This window comes from Panthera uncia, chromosome X (assembly GCF_023721935.1).
Source record: "Panthera uncia isolate 11264 chromosome X, Puncia_PCG_1.0, whole genome shotgun sequence".
Lineage (NCBI taxonomy): Eukaryota > Metazoa > Chordata > Mammalia > Carnivora > Felidae > Panthera > Panthera uncia.
This window is the reverse complement of record NC_064817.1, coordinates 68,907,379-68,930,039: the sequence shown is the minus strand read 5'-3', so window position 1 is coordinate 68,930,039 and position 22,661 is coordinate 68,907,379. Positions and strand designations below refer to the sequence as shown.

The following is a 22,661-nucleotide window of genomic DNA, read 5'->3' as shown; positions in this document are numbered from 1 at the left end:
TCTCATCAACTATAAATCTATACTTATGTAGAAATGGATACACATTTATACTAAGGTCACATGATTAAACAAAGTATAACTTGCTTTAAGTTAAGGATTAACTGTTGAACAGGAGACAGTATTTGGTGCAAATACTTGAATTCAGGTTTCAGGGATAGGTTGTTAAAGAATGCATTTCTTTAAATTCTTAAAATTTCTGGGGCACCTGGGTGGCTCAGTCAGTTAAGCAGCCGACTTCGGCTCAGGTCATGATCTCTCACTCCGTGAGTTCAAGCCCCGCGTCAGGCTCTGTGCTGACAGCTCATAGCCTGGAGCCTGTTTCGGATTCTGTGTCTCCCTCTCTCTGACCCTCCCCTGTTCATGCTCTGTCTCTCCCTGTCTCAAAAATAAATAAAAAATGTTTAAATTCTTAAAATTTCTTTTTTTTCAGGTGGAAAATACTTTGGACATTTTTCTTCATTTCCTTCAAGTTTTTATTTAAGTTATAGTTGGTTAATATATAGTATGATATCGGTTCCAGTCAAATTTAGTGATTACTCACTGACATTAACCAATTACCCATTTAGCCCATCTCCTTCCCACCTCCCCTCTAGTACCCCTCAGTTTGTTCTCTATAGTTAAGAGTCTCTTATGATGGTCTCTTCTCATTTTACACCCTTCCCTTATGTTCTATTTTGTTTCTTGAATTCCACATGAGTGAAATCAGATGGTATTTCGTTTTCTCTGACTCATTTCCCTTAACAAAATACACTCTAGCTCCATCCACATCACTGCAAATGGCAAGATTTCATTATTTTTATGGCTGAGTAATATTCAATTGTGTATATATACCACATTTTCTGTATGAATTCATCAGTCAATGGACACTTAGACTCCCTTTATATTTTTGCTACTGTTGACAATGCTGCTATAAACAGCAGTGTGCATGTGTCCCTTTGAATCAATATTTTTGTATCCTGTGAGTAAATACCTAGTATTGCAATTGCTGCATGGAGGAATACTTCTCTTTTTAACTTTTTGAGGAGCCTCCATATTGTTTTCCAGAGTGGCTTCACCAGTTTGCATTCCCACCAACAGTGCAAAATGTTCCCCTTTCTCCATATCCTTAAAACACCTATTTCCTGTGTTGTTGACTTTAGCTACTCTGACAGGTGTGAAGCGATATCTCATTGTAATTTTGATTTGTATTTCCCTGATGATGAGTTATGTTGAGCATCTTTTCATGTGTCTGTTAGCCATCTATATATCTTCTTTGGAAAAAATTCCATTCATGCCTCTGCCCATTTCTTCACTGGATTATTTGCTTTTTGGGTGTTAAGTTTTATAAGCTCTTAATAGATTTTGGAAACTACCCTTAATCAGATGTCTCATTTGGAAATATCTTCTACCATTCCATAATTTGCTTTTTACTTTTGTTGATTATTTTCTTCACTCTCGATGAAGGTCCAGTAGTTCATTTTTGTTTTTGTCCCCCTCGCCTCCAGAGACATGTCTACTAAGAATTTTCTATGATGTCAAAGAGGTTGCTGCCTGTGTTGTCCTGTAGGATTTTGATGGTTTCCTGTCTCACATTTATGTCTTTCATCCATTTTGAATTTATTTTTGTATAGGGTGTAAGTGGTTCAGTTTCATTCTACATGTTGTTGTCCAAGTTTCCAACACCATTTGTTGAAGAAACTGTCTTTTTTGTTAGATATTCTTTGCTTTGTCAAACATTAGTAGAGCATATATCTGTGGGTCCATTTCTGGGTTTTCTATTCTGTTCCATTGATCTGTGTTTATTTTTGTGCCAGTACCATACTGTCTTGATCACTACAGCTTTGTAGTATAGCTTGATGTCAGGAATTCTGATGCCTCTAACTTTGCTTTTCTTTTTAAAGATTGCTTTGTCTATTCAAGGTATTTTTTGGATCCACACACAATTTAGGGTTGTTTGTTCTAGCTGTGAGAAAAATGCTAGTGGTATTTTGATATGGATTGCACAAAAGGTATAGATTACTTTGGGTAGTATATACATTTTTTTCCTAAATTTTTTTTAACATTTATTATTGAGAGACAGAGACAGAGCATGAGCAGGGGAGGGTCCGAGAGATGGGGAGACACAGAATCCGAAGCAGGCTCCAGGCGCTGAGCTGTCAGCACAGAGCCTGACACGGGGCTCGAACTCACAAACCATGAGATCATGACCTGAGCCGAAGTCGGAAGCTTAACCAACAGAGCCACCCAGGTGCCCCGGTAGTATATACATTTTAACAATATTTGTTTTTCCAATCCATGAGCATAGAAAGTTTTCCCATTTCTATGTATTTTCTTCAATTTCTTTCATAAATGTTCTATAGTTTGCAGACTTCAGATATTCTACCTTTTTGATTAGGTTTATCCTAGTTTTCTTGTGGCTTTTGTTGCATGTAAATGTGATTGGTTCTTTGATTTCTATTCTGCTGCTTCATTATTGGTGTATAGAATTGCAACAGATTTCTGCTGGTTGACTTTGTATCCTGTGATATTGCTGAATCTGTGTTTCAGCTCTAGAAATGTTTTCAAGGAGTCGATTGAGTTTATATAGAGAGCAACATGCCATCTGCAAATAGTGAAAGTTGGACTTCTTCCTTGCTGATTTGGAAGCCTTTTATTTCTTTTTCTTGTCTGATTGCTGAGGATAGTACTTCCAGTACTATGTTAAATAACAGTGGTGAGACTGGACATCCCTGTCTTGTTGCTGATGGCAGAGAAAAAGCTCTTAATTTTTCTTCAGTGAGGATTATATTAGCTGTGGGTCTTTCATATATGGCCTTTATTATGTTAAGGTATGTCCCCTCTATCTATACTTTGCTGAGAATTTTTATCAAGAATGGATACTATAGTTGGTCACCTGCTTTTTCTGCATCTTTTGAGATAATCTTATGGTTCTTATCCTTTCTTTTCTTAATGTGGTGTATCACATTGATTGATCTGTGAATATTAAACCACTCTTCCAGTCCAGGAATAAATCCCACGTGATCGTGGTGAATAATTCATTTAATGTACTGTTGGATTTGATTTGCTAGTATCTTACTGAAAATTTTGCATCCATGTTCATCAGGGATATTGGCCTGCATTTCTCCTTTTTAGTGGGTTCTTTATCTGGTTTTGGAATCAAGGTAATATTGGCCTTGTAGAATGAGTTTCTAAGTTTTCTTTCCATCTCTATTGTTTGGAACAGTTTTATAAGAACAGTTATTAACTGTTATTTAAATGTTTGGTAGAATTGCCCTGGAAATCCATCCATCCCTGGACTTCTGTTTGGATATTTTTCATTACTGATTCAATTTCTTTGGTGGTTACTGGTTTGTTCAGGATTTCTATTTCATCCTGTTTCAGTTTTGGTGGTTGATATGTTTCTAGGAATTTATCCATTTCTTTCAGCTTGCCCAATTTTTTGGCATATAATTTTTCATAATATATTCTCATAATTGTTGGTACTTCCCGGGTGTTCACTGTTAACTGTCCTCTTTCATTCATGATTTATTTTTGTCTTTTCTCTTTTCTTTTTGAGAAGTCTGGATAGAGGTTTATCGATTTCATTAATTCTTTCAAAGAACCAGCTCCTAGTTTCATTGATTTGTCCTACTGTTGTTTTTTATTCTATATCATTTATTTATGCTCTAATATTTATTATTTCCATTCTTGTGCTGGCTTTTAGCTTTATTTTCTGTTCCTTTTCTAGCTCCCTGAGGTGTAAGGTTGGGTTATGCATTTGAGACTTTAGTTGCTTTTTGATGTAGGCCTCTATTTCTATATACTTTCTTCTTCTGACAACTTTTGCTGCATCCCAAAGGTTTTTGACTAATGTGCTTTCATTTCCATTTCCTTCCATGTATTTTTTAATTTCTTCTTTAATTTCCTGGTTAATCCATTCATTCTTTACTCAGATGTTCTTTAGTCTCTGAATTTGTGGTCTTCACAAATTTTTCTTCTCGTAGACTTCAAGTTTCATGGTGTTGTGGTCAGAAAATATACATGGTATGATCTCAGTCTTTTTGTAATTGTTGAGGCCTGATTTGTGACCCAGTAGGTGATCTATTCTGGAGAATGTTCCACGTGCACTAAAAAAGAATGTATATTCTCCATCTTTAGGATGAAAAGTTCTGAATGTAATTGTGAAGTCCATCTGACCCAGGGTGTCATTCAAAGCCATTGTTTCCTTGTTGAATTTCTGCTTAGATGATCTTTTCATTGCTGTAAGGGAGGTGCTTAAGTCCCATACAATTATTGTCTTATTATCAATGAGTTTCTTTATGTTTGTTATTGATTGATTTATATATTTGGGTGTTTCAAGTTTGAGGCATAAATATTTACAATTGTTATTTTTATTGCATAGACCTCTTTATTATGATATAGTGCCTTATTTATCTTTTGTTACAGCCATATAATCTAGTTCATTGTATATAAGTACAGCTACTCAGACTTTCTTTTGATGTCCATCTTCACGATAAATGGATCTCCATCCTTTCACTTTCAATCTACAGGTAACTTTAGGTCTAAAATGAGTCTTTGTAGGCAAAATAAACAGGGGTCTTGCTTTTTCATCCATTCTGATACCCAGTGTGTTGACTGGAGCACTAGATGATTTACATTCAGAGTGATTATTGATAGATATGAATTTAATGCCATTGTGTTACTTGTAAAGTTGGTATTTCTGGAGATATTCTCTGTTCCTTCTTAGTCTTTATCACATTTGTTCTTTCTTTCTCACTCAAACTGTCCCCTTTAATATTTCTTTCAGGGATGGTTTAGTGGTCATGAACTCCTTTAGATTTGTTTGTCTGGGAAACCCTTGGTATTTCCTTCTATTCTGAATAACATCTTTGCCGGAAAGTGTATTATTGGCTGCACATTCTTCCCATTCGCCACTTTGAATATATCATGATACTCCCTTCTGATCTGCAAGTTTCAATAGTTAGCTGTGCTAACCTTGTTTGTCTTCCCTTGTAGGTTATGGATTTCTTTTCCCTGTTGCTTTCAAAATTATTTCCTTATCTTTGAATTTTGCAAATTTTATTATGATATGTTTTGGTGTTGGCCTGCATTTGTTGATTTTGATGGGAGTTGTCTGTGCCTCCTGGATTTGGATGTCTAGATAATTCCCAAGATTATAGAATTATGGAAGTTTTCAGCTATAATTTGCTCAAATAAACCTTCTGCCAATTTTACCCTATCTTCTTCTTTTTGGACTCCTATGGTACAACTGTTATTATACTTTATGGAGTGACTGAGTTCCCTAAGTCTACATTTGTGTTCCAATATTTTTTCCTCTTTTCCATAATTTTCCATAAATTTGTATTCTACATCACTTTAAACTACAAGAGGGAAATATATGAATAAAATACTGTATAATTATACCAACATGCAGAAGAATGAAACTAGACCACTTTCTTACAACATTCACAAAAATAAACTCAAAATGGATAACGGACCTGAATGTGACACAGGAAACCATCAAAACCCTCAAGGAGAAAGCAGCAAAAATCCTCTCTGAACTCAGCCATAGCAATTTCTTACTTGACACATCTCCAAAGGCAAGGGAATTCTACTTTTTATTTTTAGCGATTATATACAAGTAGTATATCAAATTATTTACTAACCCATATTTATTTTATATAAAGATTTAAAAAGCTATTACCTGGCACTTTCAGCTGTACATTAAAATTACTGAGAGCACTCATGAAAGGAAAAGCATGCACTAATAACATTTTTAAGCTCAATACAAAGGTACTATCTATATTGATTCAGTCATGTGTACAATGAAAATTTTTGCGAACTCTCAGGATTTTACCTATATTAAATATAAAGAAAATGAGTTGACAACATGATCCGAAGTTTATATGTTGCAAAAGGGGAGCCAGAGGTCACACAAAAAATTTCCACCACCACCAACACCACAGTAACCAACCCCTACCCGCAACTTTTGGTTGATAACAGAGGCATGATATCTTATGACTTATAGATTTTTTTGTAGTTGGGCACTATGTATCAAGGCTATGTTTTGTTACTCATTTCTAGTCACAATATGAAGGTGATGCCTGTAGATTTTAACTCTTATTATCCTCTATCACTTGAATAGGAAATGATAAGAAATTTATTTTTGCTTTGTAGGATTCCTTGAATTATTGATAGTGTGTTTTCCTAACTACATGCTTTAATATAATGAGTTATTTCAATACAGCCATCTACTGACTCCAATAAAATAAAGTATTCATGAGGCAGCTTATCATCTTTCAAGCATATTATACAATGGAAAGTTTTACTGTGCTATTTAAATGTATGATTTCTCCTGTGGGAAAAGTAAGTCAGCATAAAGACCAGGCACTGAAGAAATGATACATGCAGTAGGTGAAGAGTTGTATATTTCATTTTATGGAAATTCTGTGTGATGTGGAAAATGAAGTTGGATGTGAGCCCTAGAGATGCGAATGTGTCTTTCTACAATACACTAGATTTGCCTTGTGACTTTGTGATTTTTTTAATTTAATTTTTTTTTAAATTACATCCAAATTAGTTATCATATAGTATAACAATGATTTCAGGAGTAGATTCCTTAATGCCCCTTACCCATTTAGTCCTTCCCCCCTCCCACAACCCCTCTAGCAACCCTCAGTTTGTTCTCCATATTTATGAGTCTCTTCTGTTTTGTCCCCCTCCCTGTTTTTATATTATTTTTGTTTCCCTTCCCTTATGTTCATCTGTTTTGTCTCTTAAAGTCCTCATATGAATGATACAGGTGTGCTGTGACTTTGTGATTTTTATAAGATCTCATTTGGGGATGGTTTGAGGATTGATTAGATGGAAAGCAGGGCAATGTGGGATATATCACTTAACACAATGACAGTGTGTAGTCATCAGTGATCCTCTAAACACAGATGGAAGTTAGAACTGTAAATGAAAAAATAGCATTGCACTCAAACTAGTGGAGTGTGGCAACATTTGTATTTCTCATTAACTTGACCATATTAATTCAATCCATACATATCAAAGTTATTTACTCAAGAATTGTCACAACAGGAACAATTTATAACTGTTACGTTTCTTTACAGGAAAAGTAGGTTGCAGTCATTCAGAAGACTGTTTTTATACTCTTTGGAAAGAAAAATTATAGATACATCTAATTATACTAGCTTCCCACACTATAAAATACTATAAAAATGATTTTAAAAAAGTAAAGGAAAACATCAAGGTTTTATTTTATTGAAGTTATGCAGTCACCAACAGTTAATTACATGGATTATTCCAGGAATTCCTATTCTGACATACCTGACATCTTATCTCTCATACCTAAGTAGTTCTGATACAACCCTGATTTACAGCCTAAATTCTCAACACCAAGCTTTTGCATGAGAGATGTAGTTCCGTGTCTTTATAAAATTATGATATTAATGTTCAAGAGATCTCAGCTTTTATAATTAATGGACAAGACTCTTAACTATAGAGAGCAAATGAATGGTTACCAGAGGGGAGGTGGATGGAGGGATGGGTTAAATAAGTGATTAGAATTAAGGAGTGCACTTGTGATGATCATGAGGCATTCTATGGAAGTGTTGAATCACTGTATTTCATACCTGAAACTAATATTACACTGTATGTTAACTAACTAGGACTTAAAACTAAAAAAATAAAGTAAAATAAATATTGAAAAGGGGAAAAATAAGTTAATGGTCAAGAGACTTGGCTTCATACTTTACTGTCTCTCACATTTGAAGCACGTCAGTTAACTTTTGAAAACTCATTTTATTCATCTGTTAGACAGAAATATTAATGCTAACTTTACAGGATTGCTGAAAAGATCAAATGAGAAAACATTTTAAAATCATTCTTTTGAAAGTTAAAGTTTAGGTATATGCATACACATAGAGCTACATTAACGATATAGAAGTGCTTTATAAAAGCATTATTTAAATTATCACCACCACCACCACCATCATCATCATCATCACCACAACCACCATCCTGTAAGGTTTGCTTAAATTCAAAGTTTTCCCATCTGTCTACATTGAAAATCAGCAAAGGAATCTGCTCTGTGAGACTCTCATGCAGGACGAAAATAATTTACAGAAGTTTAAAAAAAATTGGGTGGAGACATTTTTATATTAAAATATTTAGAACACATATAGAAAAAAATTAACAAAGAAATTGAGATTTGGGAAACCCAGATTCAACTAATAGAATGAATGGGGTTCTTTCTATCAAACTGATGTAGTCAAGCTTTTTATTTAGTAAAGAAAGTAAAATTGCATATTAAGTCTAAACTGCACTCTATGTTAGAAAATATTAGTAATTCAACCTCTGGTTCCTACTAGGCCAATAGTCTTCATGAACACACAAGAAATAACTAAGAAAATCTAATGACATAAAAGCAGGTACCATTTGTGTGATATGAAGCGTGCTTTACAATAATGCTCATTGAAAAACCCAAGGAAAGTCATGTAAACAGGCATGTTTTAAATCAAACATCAAAAGGTTGATTTTTTTTCTAGATTGAGCTTTCCTTTTTACACTGATCAAAGAAAAGCCTACGACCTTTCTGTGCTCCTTAAGACCACTTCTTAGCCTCCAGACTGAGTGAGAATATGAAATGTATTGTGAAAAGGAAGGGACACTGATTCAAAAGTGGTATCAAGATAATTGAAGTTATGATCATATCATAAAGTTGGCATCACACTGCCAAGACTTGGCATGATTCTACTTATGGTTCTGCCAATTCTGAGTTGAGTGCTGTAGCCACTATTACTGCATTTTATCTTCACTGGTTTGTGGACTGGTCTCTTCACCAGGGACTTGAGCTGAAATTCCTGAAAATATTTTCCCACAATAGAGCTAGAATCAAAATAAAAAATATAATAAAAAATAAACAAAACTGAAGAATCTGCTACCTTTTAGGAAATGAACACTACAGAATTCCATCTAAAGCACTATATTACTTCTTTGTAAGCTGCCAGTTTAAATCTCTCTCAAGCCAAATTCCACATCTATTTGAAATGCTTCATAAGCTGAAGAAAAGCAAGCAGTCATCTTTTGGGAAATTCAAAGGTATACACAGCTAATCCATCCCTTCAGTGTGATCCAGTGTGATCCAGCTCTGCAGAGCTGCAGAGAAAGATGGGGATGATATTCCTTCTCTTTTTTCCCTTAATAGACCAAAAGATTTTATTGAAAAAATACCAGAAAATAAGATTACCATGTATTAATGTACTATGAATAATTAAGATATGAATTGAACAATAGGAACCAAGACAGAGACATGAGATGTTCAGAACATCAAGCAGTTCAATATATGAAGGTAAAACACAGTCAAACTTCATCATTTTGTAATAACTAAGGAAAAGGCTGGATGAAATTTGGAAAAACTCTGACTCACAAAATGCATTTTATTTTAAGGTGTTATAAGTTTCTCTCATATTGTTTGGTGCAGAATAAATGCTCAATATACTCAATAGATATATGTTAAATGAAAAGAATGAACATATATAATAGAAATATTAATATATATATAATATTAATATATATATATTTAATAGAAATATAGATAGATACTATATCTATAATTACATAGGTATAATATTTAAATGAATATCAGGCAATATTTTTAAGAATAAATCCTATGGGTCCTACTTTAGTGAATAAAAACCTATCTTCAATAGTACATATGTTGATTATTTATAAAGAATCAGATCTTGCTGAAGTAGTCTTTAGGTCCCTAAGTAAATTTAAACCTCTCAAGTTTTTTAACCCTACACCAATGCACTTACTCACACCCATGTACATTTCTTTCTTGTTTGTAGTTTTGTTTGCTAAGGTATTTTTATTAATATTGGAGACTTTAGCAAGCCACTGTCCAAATTATCTCAAATCCTGAATTAGAGGAGCTTGAATGAATCAGGTTCCATTATATAGGGGAAATATAGCCAAGAAGAAAATGAACATCTTTGAAATGAAAAATAAAAAATTACATCAGAAAAGGAAATAAAATCATATGAAAATACAAAGTAAAAGAAATTACCTTTATGCTAAGCAGATATAATAATATGGCATACTTAATATTATTCTGCATTTTTAAAGATGTATATATCAAGCTATATGAATAAATTGAGAACTCTTCTTAAATAAATCAAATGATGATGCCTTAACCATTTCTAATCCTTTTTACATGAGTTTTTTGCTGGCAACTGCTGGGGGAAAACAATAAATTAAAAACAAAAGTAACATAAAAAAACATCATAATATCTTAAAAGAGACAACCTGATCATTCTATATTGTTACCTTTAGACACCATATTTAGGTTATAAATGGAAAGAAATGATACAAATATAGAACAAGTTCCGTTACTTAGGCAAATTTACCAGGGTTCAGAGGGTCTTCTCCACACATATGATACTGAAACAGGAGGCCCCAGCAGACTCTTCAATAATTAATTTGTATGTTGTATATAAAATTACACACAACTGTATAACATTGTATCTTTCTTTACAAAAAAATATTTTGAGACACAAGTACCTGGAACTAAAAGTATTGTAAAATATTTCAATAATCATTGTCGGGGAGGGGTGAGGATGAATCTCAATTCATAACAGATTGTATTACAAATAGCAACTATGATGAGTACTGGATGTTGTGTATAAGTGATGAATCACCAAATTCTACACCAGAAACTAATATTACACTGTATGTTAACTAATTAGAATTGAAATAAAAACTTGAAACTACAAAAAATCAACTGGAATTCAAATAAAACTTAAAATAAATAAATAAAATTAATGAAATTAATGAAAGTTAAGCTTGAAAGGCATAGTAAGTATAATGTCAAATATTAAACTTGTTGATAGCTAAATTGAGAATTTATTGTCAATTATCTTTGTTAATGGAAGAGTGAAGTGGTATGTCTAATCCAAAATAATGCATAATCCTAGAATTATTTCCACTTGGTTTTACACAACGTTTTCTTCTTACATCTGACTATAGGTGAGTAGAATATTCTTTGGCTTGTAAAATAAAGTCATGTAAATTAAGGAGAGGAATTACTATCGAGCTGTGAAGATTCCTCCATCTCCCCCTATTTAATGTTTTTTTTCTCTACTTTTTGTCTTTTAGACAGAAATGCTCATGCCTTTCCCCACTCAATATCTTATCTATCTCTATCATTTCATTCTAGGAACAAGCAAAGAGTTAAGAATTGAGGATTTTTCTCTCATTGGCTCTCAGTGTGATAAATCCAAGCTGTAGGACAGAAGGCCAAGGCCCTAATAATGCAAGGAAGGAGGCACTAAGAAAAATGAAATACATATGCCAAGTAAATTAGGAGAAAGTGAAAGCCTCAGACTGGATTCTCACATGTACTATATGACATCGTGAAGATGAGGAAAGAGTATGGACTCTGGAGTTTAAAAGACTTGGGTCTGAAACCCAATTCTGCCACTCAATTGCTTTGTGACCTTAAGCAATTAATGTAAACTCAGTGAGCCATGAATTGTTTACTTGAAAAATGAAGACTAAATCCATAAGGCTACAGTGAAGATTAAATGAAGTGCATATAAAACACTTAACACTTATGCTTGGTATATAATAAGAATTTAACATATATTACTGATTTTCTTCAGATAACAGATATAGTTTACTCAAGAGTACATTAACTTCAAGGCACTTGTTGGGATGAGCATTGGGTGTTGTATGGAAACCAATTTGGCAATAAATTATATTAAAAATAAATAAATAAATAAATAAGACCAAAAAAATAAAATAAAATCCTTTTTTCTTCTGTTTTATTTAATATTTATTTATTTTTGAAAGAGAGAGAAAGAGAGAGAGCGAGAATGAGCACGAGTTGGGGAGGGGCAGAGAGAGAGAGGGAGACACAGATGCCAAAGCAGTCTCCAGGCTCTGAGATGTCAGCACAGAGCCTAATGTGGCACTCGAACCCACGAATAGCAAGATCATGACCTGAGCCAAAGTCGGACACTTAACTGACTTAGCAACTCAGGCACCCCTAAAATCCTTTTTTTTTCTTTCATCTACACATTCCCTCAAAATCAGAACGTGGGTCTGATTATTTACACGGTACTATTTCTAGGCTCTATCAGTGTATTTTATTTTATAAGTCAAGAAATAGATTATCATTTATTGAGCACCAAGATATATTTCAGGCACTGTTATCCCTTCTATATTCTTTTATATGCACAGGAAAAATTGAGAATTTGTTTATAAATATGTACTCTAAAAAATAATTTTCTAACCCCCAAAACCTGTGTCTCTTCCTAAATTCTCTGTCTTGGATGACACCATCATCCAGCTTGTTACCCAGGCTAGACATGAATTATCCTAGACTTCATCCTCTCACTCTCCATTTTTGTCAATTATCAAGTGTGATTAATTATAATTACTAAGCCATTCTAAATATCTTTTTCATTGTATTGAACTTTCTTTAGTTCCAGTCCTCAGTATTTTTCCCCTGAACTGTAACAAGTGACCTTCTTTCCTTTTGTTGCTTTCACTGCTACTTAAACTCCACAATAATTGTTTTCAGAACATTTACCGTTTCTTAGCAGTGGTTCTTTTTTATCTACAACAGACTTTTAAAAAATTTAAACAAAATCTTATGTGAACTAGAATATATAAAATTCTGAGGCAAAAGTGGGGATTCTGGAAGTACTTCCCCAATTCCATGTCAGCAATAAGGAAAGTCTTTGAAAGACACCACTGGTCTATAGGGAAAATCCTAAACTGCTAAACCTGATAAATAAAAAGCTAGGTTCACAAGTTGGCTTTTCCCACCCTCTCCATTCTAAACATATTGCCTATGAGTCTCCCACCTCAAATATCTTCTCTAGTCTCTTCACCTTAATTGATATTTCCCCACACTAGGCTCTTTCTCATCAGTGTATATCTGTCTACAGTCTCCTCTCTGCCTAGAAATGTTTTTCTACTGATTTACCTTCTGTCCAACACTCAGTCTACAAAACATAGCTCCAAAGTTTCCATCCCTGTGTGTATTACCCAACTTACTAAATTGATTTATTTTCTCCCATTTCTATGATCTTAAAGCACCTGGTATGTATTTGTATTATTGTCTATATCATACTTTATTATAATTATTAGTTTACATGTCCTTCTCTCTAGTTCAACTATAGGCAAGTACTGATACTCATATAATTTTTATTACCTTAGACATAATACTCAAATACAGTAGGTGCTTTATAAAACTTTGTGTTATTAAAGGTATAAATATCACATTATCATTAAGTTCATTTTCATTTTTTTACCATGTAATAACTTTACTGATTTTTAAAGTTTCAGTTAAAGAAATATTAAGCTTATTTTAAGTGTTTCATGCATTATTAAGTTCTTTTGCAGAGAATAAAAAAGCTCAATGCTAAATTATGAAAGTGGTGTTTTTAGGGGTATGATATTTATCATAGTGTTAATAAACACTGAATTATTATTTATGACAATGTCCATTTGGATGTTCTCTTTTCTAATCAGAAAGCTTCTCTATCAAAGCTACATCTTCTTTCTACTTTTTAACCTCGAGTAAAACTTGGACATGATACACAAATGCCCCAAACCCTTAAAAACAAAGAAAAATATATATTATTGAGAAATATAAGTGAGCAGATGTGCTGCATCCTATAGGAGGTTTCGAGACAAGGCTTGTTTGGCTAGTGCCCCTCATCCCTGCCCCCAACACATAAAAACATACATACAATAAGACCTTGAAAGGGATTTCCTGCCAGGAAATGACAATTAATTTTTTTAAAGAGTCATGTCCATTTGATTTGAGTCACTGGAGTAACAAAACTGTTTTCATGAATACTTTAAAAATTCAATAATGTAACCTTTAGTACAGCTTGAAAAGCTCAGAAGGACAAGGCAGTTAGATCAATATTAGTTTATTTCTAATTCTGGGCAGCATGAACAGACAAGGCTGATCATCAGATGGGTTTTATTACCTGTCGGAGTGATAAGTCCTGGTGATAAAAGGCCTGGGACTGAATGGGGCAGAAGGCGAGCATTGTCCTGAAACACTCCCAAAGAACGCTTAGGAGGCCTGCCGGGCCTGGAACTGTTGAAAAACACAAAGATCAGGTTAAAAATGTACTCTTTTTGGAAATACCATCACTTGCTACATTTGCCTCATAAATCTTGTTTAACTGCCAAGAGTGATAGAATTTTATATTAAAGACTATTTTCATTGATTAGCAAAAACCAACACTTTCCTTTCTATTAAATTTCCCAATGTAGTTATGGCAAACATTAAAACCATAAAAGACTACTTTTTAGTTTAGATTCTATTTTTAAGGCAGCACTTTGTAATACAGCTTACTTGTAAGAAACCCAAAGTTACCTCCGTCCTTAAAGCTACATTTGATTACTGGTATTCATACATGCTACTGAGATCTGAGATAGTGATTCACAGAATTAAGATTTTATAGAATGTGAAGTGGTTAAGTCTCTGCCCAGAGAGGTAAAGGGGTAAAGAGCTAAGAGATGTAGAGTAAGAGCTGATGTTTTTTAGCATTTCCATAGCTTCCAGGAGACCAAAAGGAACAGAAGACCCCCACCCTCAGTAGAGTTTTTTTTCTTACCTGTTATTTACACCAGGCTATATACCCATCAGTGCACTCTCTTAGAGTGGCTGTACTAACAAAACCTGCCACCTTTGCAATCTAGGCTGTCTTTTCTCACAGATTTGTTAGTGTTCCTTTTCTCACAGATTTACTGGTGTTTCTTTTCTCACAGATTTATTAGTGTTTTTAACTGACAAGTTGAGGCTAAACTTATTCACCTAACCTGTTCTATCTGCACATTCTTCACCCTAGTGTGAACAGTGCCGGAATTGCAGTTGTATTAATCCATAAAATAATAAAATATAAAGTCAGTATCTGGCTTTCATGTTATACTGTAATACAGTCATTGTAATGAATAATGAAGTCAGCTTCATTTGGAAGCTGTCACCACAATGAAGAGACTTACAAGGCATCAAACATTAGGATCAATTTATTCTCAAGTCACCCAATATATCTCACATATTACTTTCTAATGTTGCCTAAGATATTGCTATTGTTTTTTTTTTGTACTATAAATGTGGTTTAAATTTTTTTAATGTTTATTTATTTTTCAGAGATAGAGAGCATGAGAGGGGGAAGGGATAAAATCCAAAGCAGGCTCCAGGCTCAGCACAGAGCCTGATGTGGGCTTGAACCCACAAACCATTGAGATCATGACCCGAGCCAAAGTCAGACACTTAACTGACTGAGCCACCCGGGTACCCCAAGTATAAATGCAGTTTAAAAGCTGACTAATAGGGATTTTGACAAAATACTGAAAAATACAATATTAACTAGCTCAAACCACAAAAATATATGAGATTCAGATAGAAAACATTTCCAAAAAGGACTTTTGGTTTTCTCTCTCTCTCTCTCTCTCTCTCTCTTTCTCTCTCTCTCTCTCTCTCTCACACACACACACACACACACACACGTTAATCCTTACTCTGTTTTGTTATTGTTGTTTTGTTTTGTTTTGTTTTTTTGTTTTTTGCAGTAACAAAGTGCTCCATCAATGTAAGACAAACTCAACTTTTTAAATGAAGACAACTTTTAGCAACCTTATGTGAAGCTACCATTGCCCAATTCATTTTTCATACATTCTGTTGATGTTATTTTCTTTCACTGTATATCAATACTTTTTAAATCATTTTAAAAATGTTTTATTATTTATTTTTGAGAGATAGAGAGAGACAGAGAGAAAGAGAGAGATAGAGCCAGCCAATCTGGGGAGGGGCAGAGAGAGAGGGAGATACAGAATCCGAAGTAGGCTCCAGGCTCTGAGCATCAGCACAGAGCCCAACACGGAGCTTGAACTTTTGAACTGCAAGATCATGGCCTGAGACAAAGTTGGACACTCAACCAACTGAGCCACCCAGGCGCCCTGCTCTGTACATCAATATTGTATATCAATCTATTGTGCAAGATTTTGTTTTCTCATTCAATGTTTCAATTTTATAAACTGACTCTCCTCTACTTTCTACTTAATTCTGAGCCATAATTTATCTTTTTTTAATTCAGTATTGTTATTCTGTTTGCCCTTACTTTGTTTTATGGTTTCCTAACTCTTTTAAGGATAAGAGAAATGCACTATTTACTTCAAATGCCCTAAAGGATCCCAAGGTCACTGAATAATGTTCATCAATGTATATCCAACCATTAGAAGTTGAATAATCTTCACCAAATCTATACTTTCTAAGTGCTACTTTGTGTCTTTTTGGTTGTCAGAACACAAACCTACTAACTGTATTCAAGTATACCTGATTGCTTCATACTTTTTCAATGTAAACATTGCAGTGCTGTCTTCAGGTTGACCATCACTTTCAGAAAGGTTGCCTCCAGAACTAAGCAGCCTGACACTCTCTCTATTTCCACATAATGAGCCACTTGTTGATAATATACTTTGAACCCTTCAAGGTTTACCTAGCTTTGTTCCAAATTTCTTGGTCAATCTCACAATTTGAAGTTGCTCTTTTCCAATAAGCTAACTCAAGTTTGAGAGGCATTAGAAGCCTCTCAGATGGTTCTACCTTAAATTCCAAGATTTGAAAAAAAATGGTAAAATTTCCCACCATCAGATCTATACAGGAGAATTCATGGATTATGTCATAAATGGCCTGGTAATATTTACAACATATGTCATAAACTAACAGGATAATATTCTCAATCCTAACACCCTTTTAAGTCGGTTGGTTGGTTGGTAGAATTGAGTCTCCCCTAAAAGAATGTATGCTCTATGAAGGCAGCCTATTTCTGGTTTTGTCACTGCATCCTGAGAAATTCTCATGGTATCAAACACACAGTAGGGTCAAGTAAATGGTTAATTAATTCAGTTAATAATAAAAGGAAATATTTCATTGTTGGTACAGTTTCCAAATATTCCTTGAATTGCTCTACTCCCCTTGACTGCATAAATAGTAAGACAGTTGCATCATTTAGTCATCAGGTAATTAAGTCTTGGACTCCACAACAATTATAAGAGCTTCAAAATATGATCCACTTGAATCTGACTATGTACAAGGTTAAAAAAGACCCTGCAAGCTTCAAGATCCACTCAAGGACTAAAGGTCCCTGGAGTTATACATATGCAGTGACAATATCATTTATTCAATCATCCAGTAAGCAAACATGCTCTAGATGCCCATTCAGTGTGTGTCTGGCACAGTATTACATATAAGGATTATAGAGGTTAAAATGTAAGCTTGTTCTCAAGCCTTTCTAGGTAAGGAATTTGGTCTCTTTGTTCATTGATATAACGTGAACATCCAGAATAGCTTCCATCTTTGAGGATCTTATGATCTAGTGATAGAGATGTGTATTTGACCTATTTTTTAAAATTTCGATTAACTCTTTAGTAGGTATGATTGTGTGATATCCAAACTTGTTTAAATTTATCAGTGAGCAAAAATCACATTCAGATGTCTTTGTTTCTACTCTTGGAAATTATACTTGGGTCCCTAGAGTAAATTAATTAGAATCAAGTTTGTAAAAGTGTTTTATAATCAAGAAAGTTCCATACTAACATAAGATAGCTTTGTTTTTACTTTTAGAGCTAATGTTCTAAAGATTTAGATCTTCTGTAGTAAGGCACTTCTAGCACTAAAGTTCCTGCATTTCTTTTCAAAGAGCACAAATCTAACAACATGATGCAAGACTATGGAGGACTCTGTAGAAAGTTGGAAAAGATCATTTTTGATAGATGACCCTGCTATACTTCTAATCTTTAAGAGGTTTATTATCATCAGGCAGATATTTACATATTAATCAAGACAAATAAACATGCGGTGATTTAACTAGAAAACTGTTATTTGGTGACAATTTAATCAGCACAGGTTGAAAGGTCCATCATTGCAGCATCCTGTCTTTGCTGAAATATTGATTGTGTTACTGATTTCAGTAATGCTTTATTTTACAGAGAACAGATAACTCTGTAATTACTCCTTAATTGAATGATAATTTCTTGTTGGTAATTATTTGTTTTCTGTTTAATTACAAAGTAATTCACACTCTGTAAAATAAAACAGCCTTAAAAATATTTCCCACCCAAATGGTTCAGTGGATGTGTCACCCATGAGCATCATAGACAAAAGTTGTTAAGGTACAAGGCAAACAATGCTATAAAATAGCAAAACTTCTACTAAATAGCTCAGCTAAATATTTAGGAGCTTCAGTTTATACAATCAACCTTACATGTTAAATTAACAGGTTGTTTGCAGGGAAATTATACTAAAGAATCAAGATTTTCTCTGGGCCCAGATCATTATTTAACATAATTTATCCTGATATGTAGTTCCCCTTTATTCTGTACACTTCTTTAGAAGAAATAAAATAAGTCAGCTTCCTGAGGTAAAAGTGTAAACCAACTTCAATATAAATCTACAATATTTCATATTTCTGCAGTTGAAGTGGATTACCGTCAGAGCGTTACCTCACAGTTTATAAACTTTGTAGAGTTGGCACTCCCGTAAGAGGGAAATTCAGCAGGTCTTCTGGTATCAACAAGATATGACACATTCCGTGACATATCTATTCCAAGTTGTAATAAATAAAGTAGCTAATACTTTACTCATTAAGATTATAAAGTTTCACTGTTGGAGTTATTTTTATCTCATGTCATCAGCCATTTGTATATGAATCAAGGAATAAGCAACTAAATAAGGTGAGTGATTTTGTTTTTCAAAGAATAAAAATCTTGTTAATAAATTAGTTGGTGATGACATGAGCCTTCAGGATATTTAATACAAATCATATGGTCAGCACATGATTTAGTAAGGAATCACAAGTTATGTCATCCTCTTCAATGAAAGCTTGGCTTACTACTTTTAAAGAAATATTTGCAACATTCTGGGACAAACTGAGCAAATTGCTGAAGATATAGTGGCAGCCAGGGTGGCATTAGCAACCATTTGTAAGACCACTGCAATTGGATTCCTGGAGGTGTTAGCAATGACCTGGGATTCACTTTTCAGAGCTATCACTGATATTCAAAATACTTTGAGATAATCTCTGAATGCATCATTTTTTCACTCACATTAGAAGCCAAGAATTACATTAACTTTGAAGGCTGTTTACCTGTGAGAGTGCTGCTGTGATTTTCAATGTGCTTGTTAAATTAAATAAGACTATTTTTGCCAGAACAGTAAAACTTTTAATTGCATCATGATTAATAATAATGTCTTAGGCCTGACATTTATTACAATATTTCAAGGATGCCAATGGTAGTTAAACTCCACCTGACCTTTCAGTGTTTATGAAGGGAAACAAACTCTGACCTCACAGCAACCTGAATCCATCTTCTCTCAGTGTTGGCAAACTGATAATTTGTCTAACTACTGCACTGGATTATATTCCCAACTAGATCAAAGTCAGCAGCAACCAATTCAGCAACTGGGAAAAAGTTATCCATGAAAAATGGGCAATTAACATTAATCATATATGAAATTGTTCAAGCTGATAACTGTAACCTGGTCACTATGGTAACTCTCATAAAATGGTGCTTATGTTAAACTGGGAATCAATCGGCCCTTGGTTCATGGGAACTTAAAAGTGTGGCTCATCATGTCTCTAGGAACAAGAAACAAAAAAAAATACACCAGAGGAAAATAATTTATATTCCATTATCACTTACTCCTTTTCTAGTTTATTTTTAATTTTATCTAAATCCAAATTAGTTGGGGCGCCTGGGTGGCTCAGTCGGTTAAGCGTCCGACTTCGGCTCAGGTCATGATCTCACGGTCCATGAGTTCGAGCCCCGCATCGGGCTCTGCTGACAGCTTAGAGCCTGGAGCCTATTTCCGATTCTGTGTCTCCCTCTCTCTCTGACCCTCCCCTGTTCATGCTCTGTCTCTCTCTGTCTCACAAATAAATAAACGTTAAAAAAAATTAAAAAAAAAAATAAATCCAAGTTAGTTAACATATAGTGTAATTATGATTTCAGGAGTAGAATTTTAGTATAATTGACACATAATAGTTTTAGGTATACCTTTTTCAGTTCTTATAGGCATCCCAAACTTAAATGTGCATATATTAAAATACCAACACCAGGATTCTATTAGAGTTAGGGAAGTTAAAGAAATTATCCTTAACAAAAGGGTGTTTAAAGGATGAAGGAAAACCTCCACTTGCTGATGGGTCACACATTACAATATCGAGGATCATGTAGAGCAATCCATGTTTATGCATTAATCTTATAATTGTGATAAATTGAATTATTTATAGATGTTATCTTAATTGTAATCTTTAATTCCTTTGCTAATGCTGAGTTTCTGTTTTTCCTTCAATAAAGAATAAATCTGATGTAATAGACAATTTAAAGCTTGACTACTCACTTGATAGAAAGTATAACTGTGAAACTATTTTACACTTCATTTACTTGACTCTGTTCCCTATTTAAATTAAATGTGCTCCAGGCTTGGTGTTAGTACCTTTAAACAAGTTTGCTTTTTGTCATAAATTAAGTGAATTCTAATAAAGGTTTTAGTATAATTAACAAAGATTGTATAACAGAAATGCTGGTGTATGACTTGAATTCTCAGCAGCCTCTTTTTGTTCTATTTGTGTAATTCCTATTAACTTCAGTGAAATCAATGCACCTTAGTAAATCTTAAAATAAATCACATTAAATAAACACTTCTCTTTCTAAAGTATATCGTATCACTGTTAGATACAATGGTTTTAAAATAAAGGCATTCTTGAATTCAAAGAGTAGATCACTGTGCAAAACTTCTGATATTAAGAGAATGGATAAGAATTTAACATTCACATTTGGTGTATTCCACTAGCATCTCGAGCTCAACATATGCTTCCCCAAATCCCACTCTCCAATAAAGTCTTCTCTTTTGTCAGTAGTACAGACATGTCTCCTCTCTGTTGCCAAAACTATAAACTTAAGAGTAATTTTGATTCTCCTTCTTCCTCTCCCTTCATTTTCAGTCTCCAATATTTTTGCTCCATTGTAATGTGTGTTGCAGATTTCCATCTTCTTCTATTGCTAAAATCCTAATTCAGGTCCTCATCACTTCATGCCCAGGTTATTGTTAACAGGTTGCATCATTGTTCCAATCCATTCTACAAAAACTCTGCTATGAATTTTGGTGAAGCATCCCTTTCATTATGTCATCTTTTGCGCTAGAACCTTCAATAATTCCTGACTGCATACAAAACAAAGTCTAAATGTCTTAGTGTGGCAATCTTCCCCAATATATATTTCTTTTCTTTCTCCAATTACTTCTTTTTTTAAGTTTATTTATTTATTTATTTTGAAAGACAGAGTCAGGAGGGGCAGAGAGAGAATCCCAAGCAGGCTCCACACTGTCAGTATAGAGCCTGATGTGAGGCTCACTCTCACAAACTGTGAAATTATGACCTGAGTAGAAATCAAGAGTTGGATGCTTAACCAAATGAGCCACCCAGGCACCTGTCTCTAATTACTTCTTGAGTCTTCTACTCCAGCTGGACGAGTTGATTCACTGCTAAGCATAGTATTTGAAGCTAGAACCCTCTCACTGTGAAACATTTTCAAAGTATCAACGTTCCTGGACACATGCTTTGTTAAGTTCCACTGCTTTGGGAAGGCTTCCGTATAACCTGCTGTAACTGCTGCTTTTTTTTTCTTAAAGTCCACTGCCTTTTAGTTTATATCATCATATACAGGCTTTCTTAAATGGCTCACAAAGGGCACTTTAGTACCAGCATTAAGGAAACTGCTCCAACTAACCAAAATACTGTTTTTCATGTCTGGCAAATAAAATCCCTTTGGTTATTACCACAGTCTGTGTATAATCCTATGATTATCTTAATAGTTAACATTTCAAATTTTAATGTCAATCAGAGAATTCAGGAAAATGACATTAATATCACAACTCAGGATGCAGGAAAATGAGATTAATATCACAACTCAGGAGAGCTTAGGAAGTTGGGCAAGATCTTTAGGAATACAATCACTATTAACCTGACTGCATTAGTCTCTACTGTTAGCAATACAGCCTGGTAGCACACATTCAATTGATAAGCACAGATGCCAGTTTCCTTGCTAATTTATTTTTTTTTTAATTTTTCATGGATAAATATTAGCAACTTGTACTAAAATAAAACTACTTTAAATAATCTTGGATATTCACTGGGGTGATGTGGAAAGCTCTAGAAATTAAATCTGAATTCTAATTCTGGTTGTGGTTGGCAGAATTCCAAAATCATCCTCCATCCCAAGATTTCCAGCCCTATCACTAGAACTGTGAATATGGTATTATACCTGGGATTGTTACAATTACATGGCAAAGGTATTTTGCGCAGGTGATCAAGTTAACTAACCAGTTGATTCTGAGTTAATAAGAAAGGAGATTTATCCAATGTAATCACATAAACCCTTTAAAAACAGAAAAGAAGTCAGAGAACATATCATTACTAGCTTAAATATAGAGAGCCATGCACCAAGAGATGAATGTTGCTTCTAGAAGCCAAGTGCAATCCTGGGCTGACAGCCAACAAGGAAACAGGTATGCAAATCCTACAAGTGAACTAGATTCTGCCAACAACTTCAATGAGCTTGCAAGTATCTTCTTCCCTAGATCTTCCAGATTAAGAACACAGCCT

The 22,661-nt window shown here is 34.1% G+C and overlaps 1 protein-coding gene across 1 annotated transcript in view; it reads right to left on the bottom strand.

Annotated features, from left to right (window-relative positions):
* DACH2 (dachshund family transcription factor 2) overlaps positions 1-22,661 on the bottom strand; it is a 772,461-nt gene that overhangs the window by 330,804 nt on the left and 418,996 nt on the right. The window contains exon 3 of the mRNA XM_049643267.1: positions 13,974-14,086. Coding sequence (XP_049499224.1) covers positions 13,974-14,086 — 113 coding nt within the window. The remainder of the gene's footprint in view (positions 1-13,973; positions 14,087-22,661) is intronic.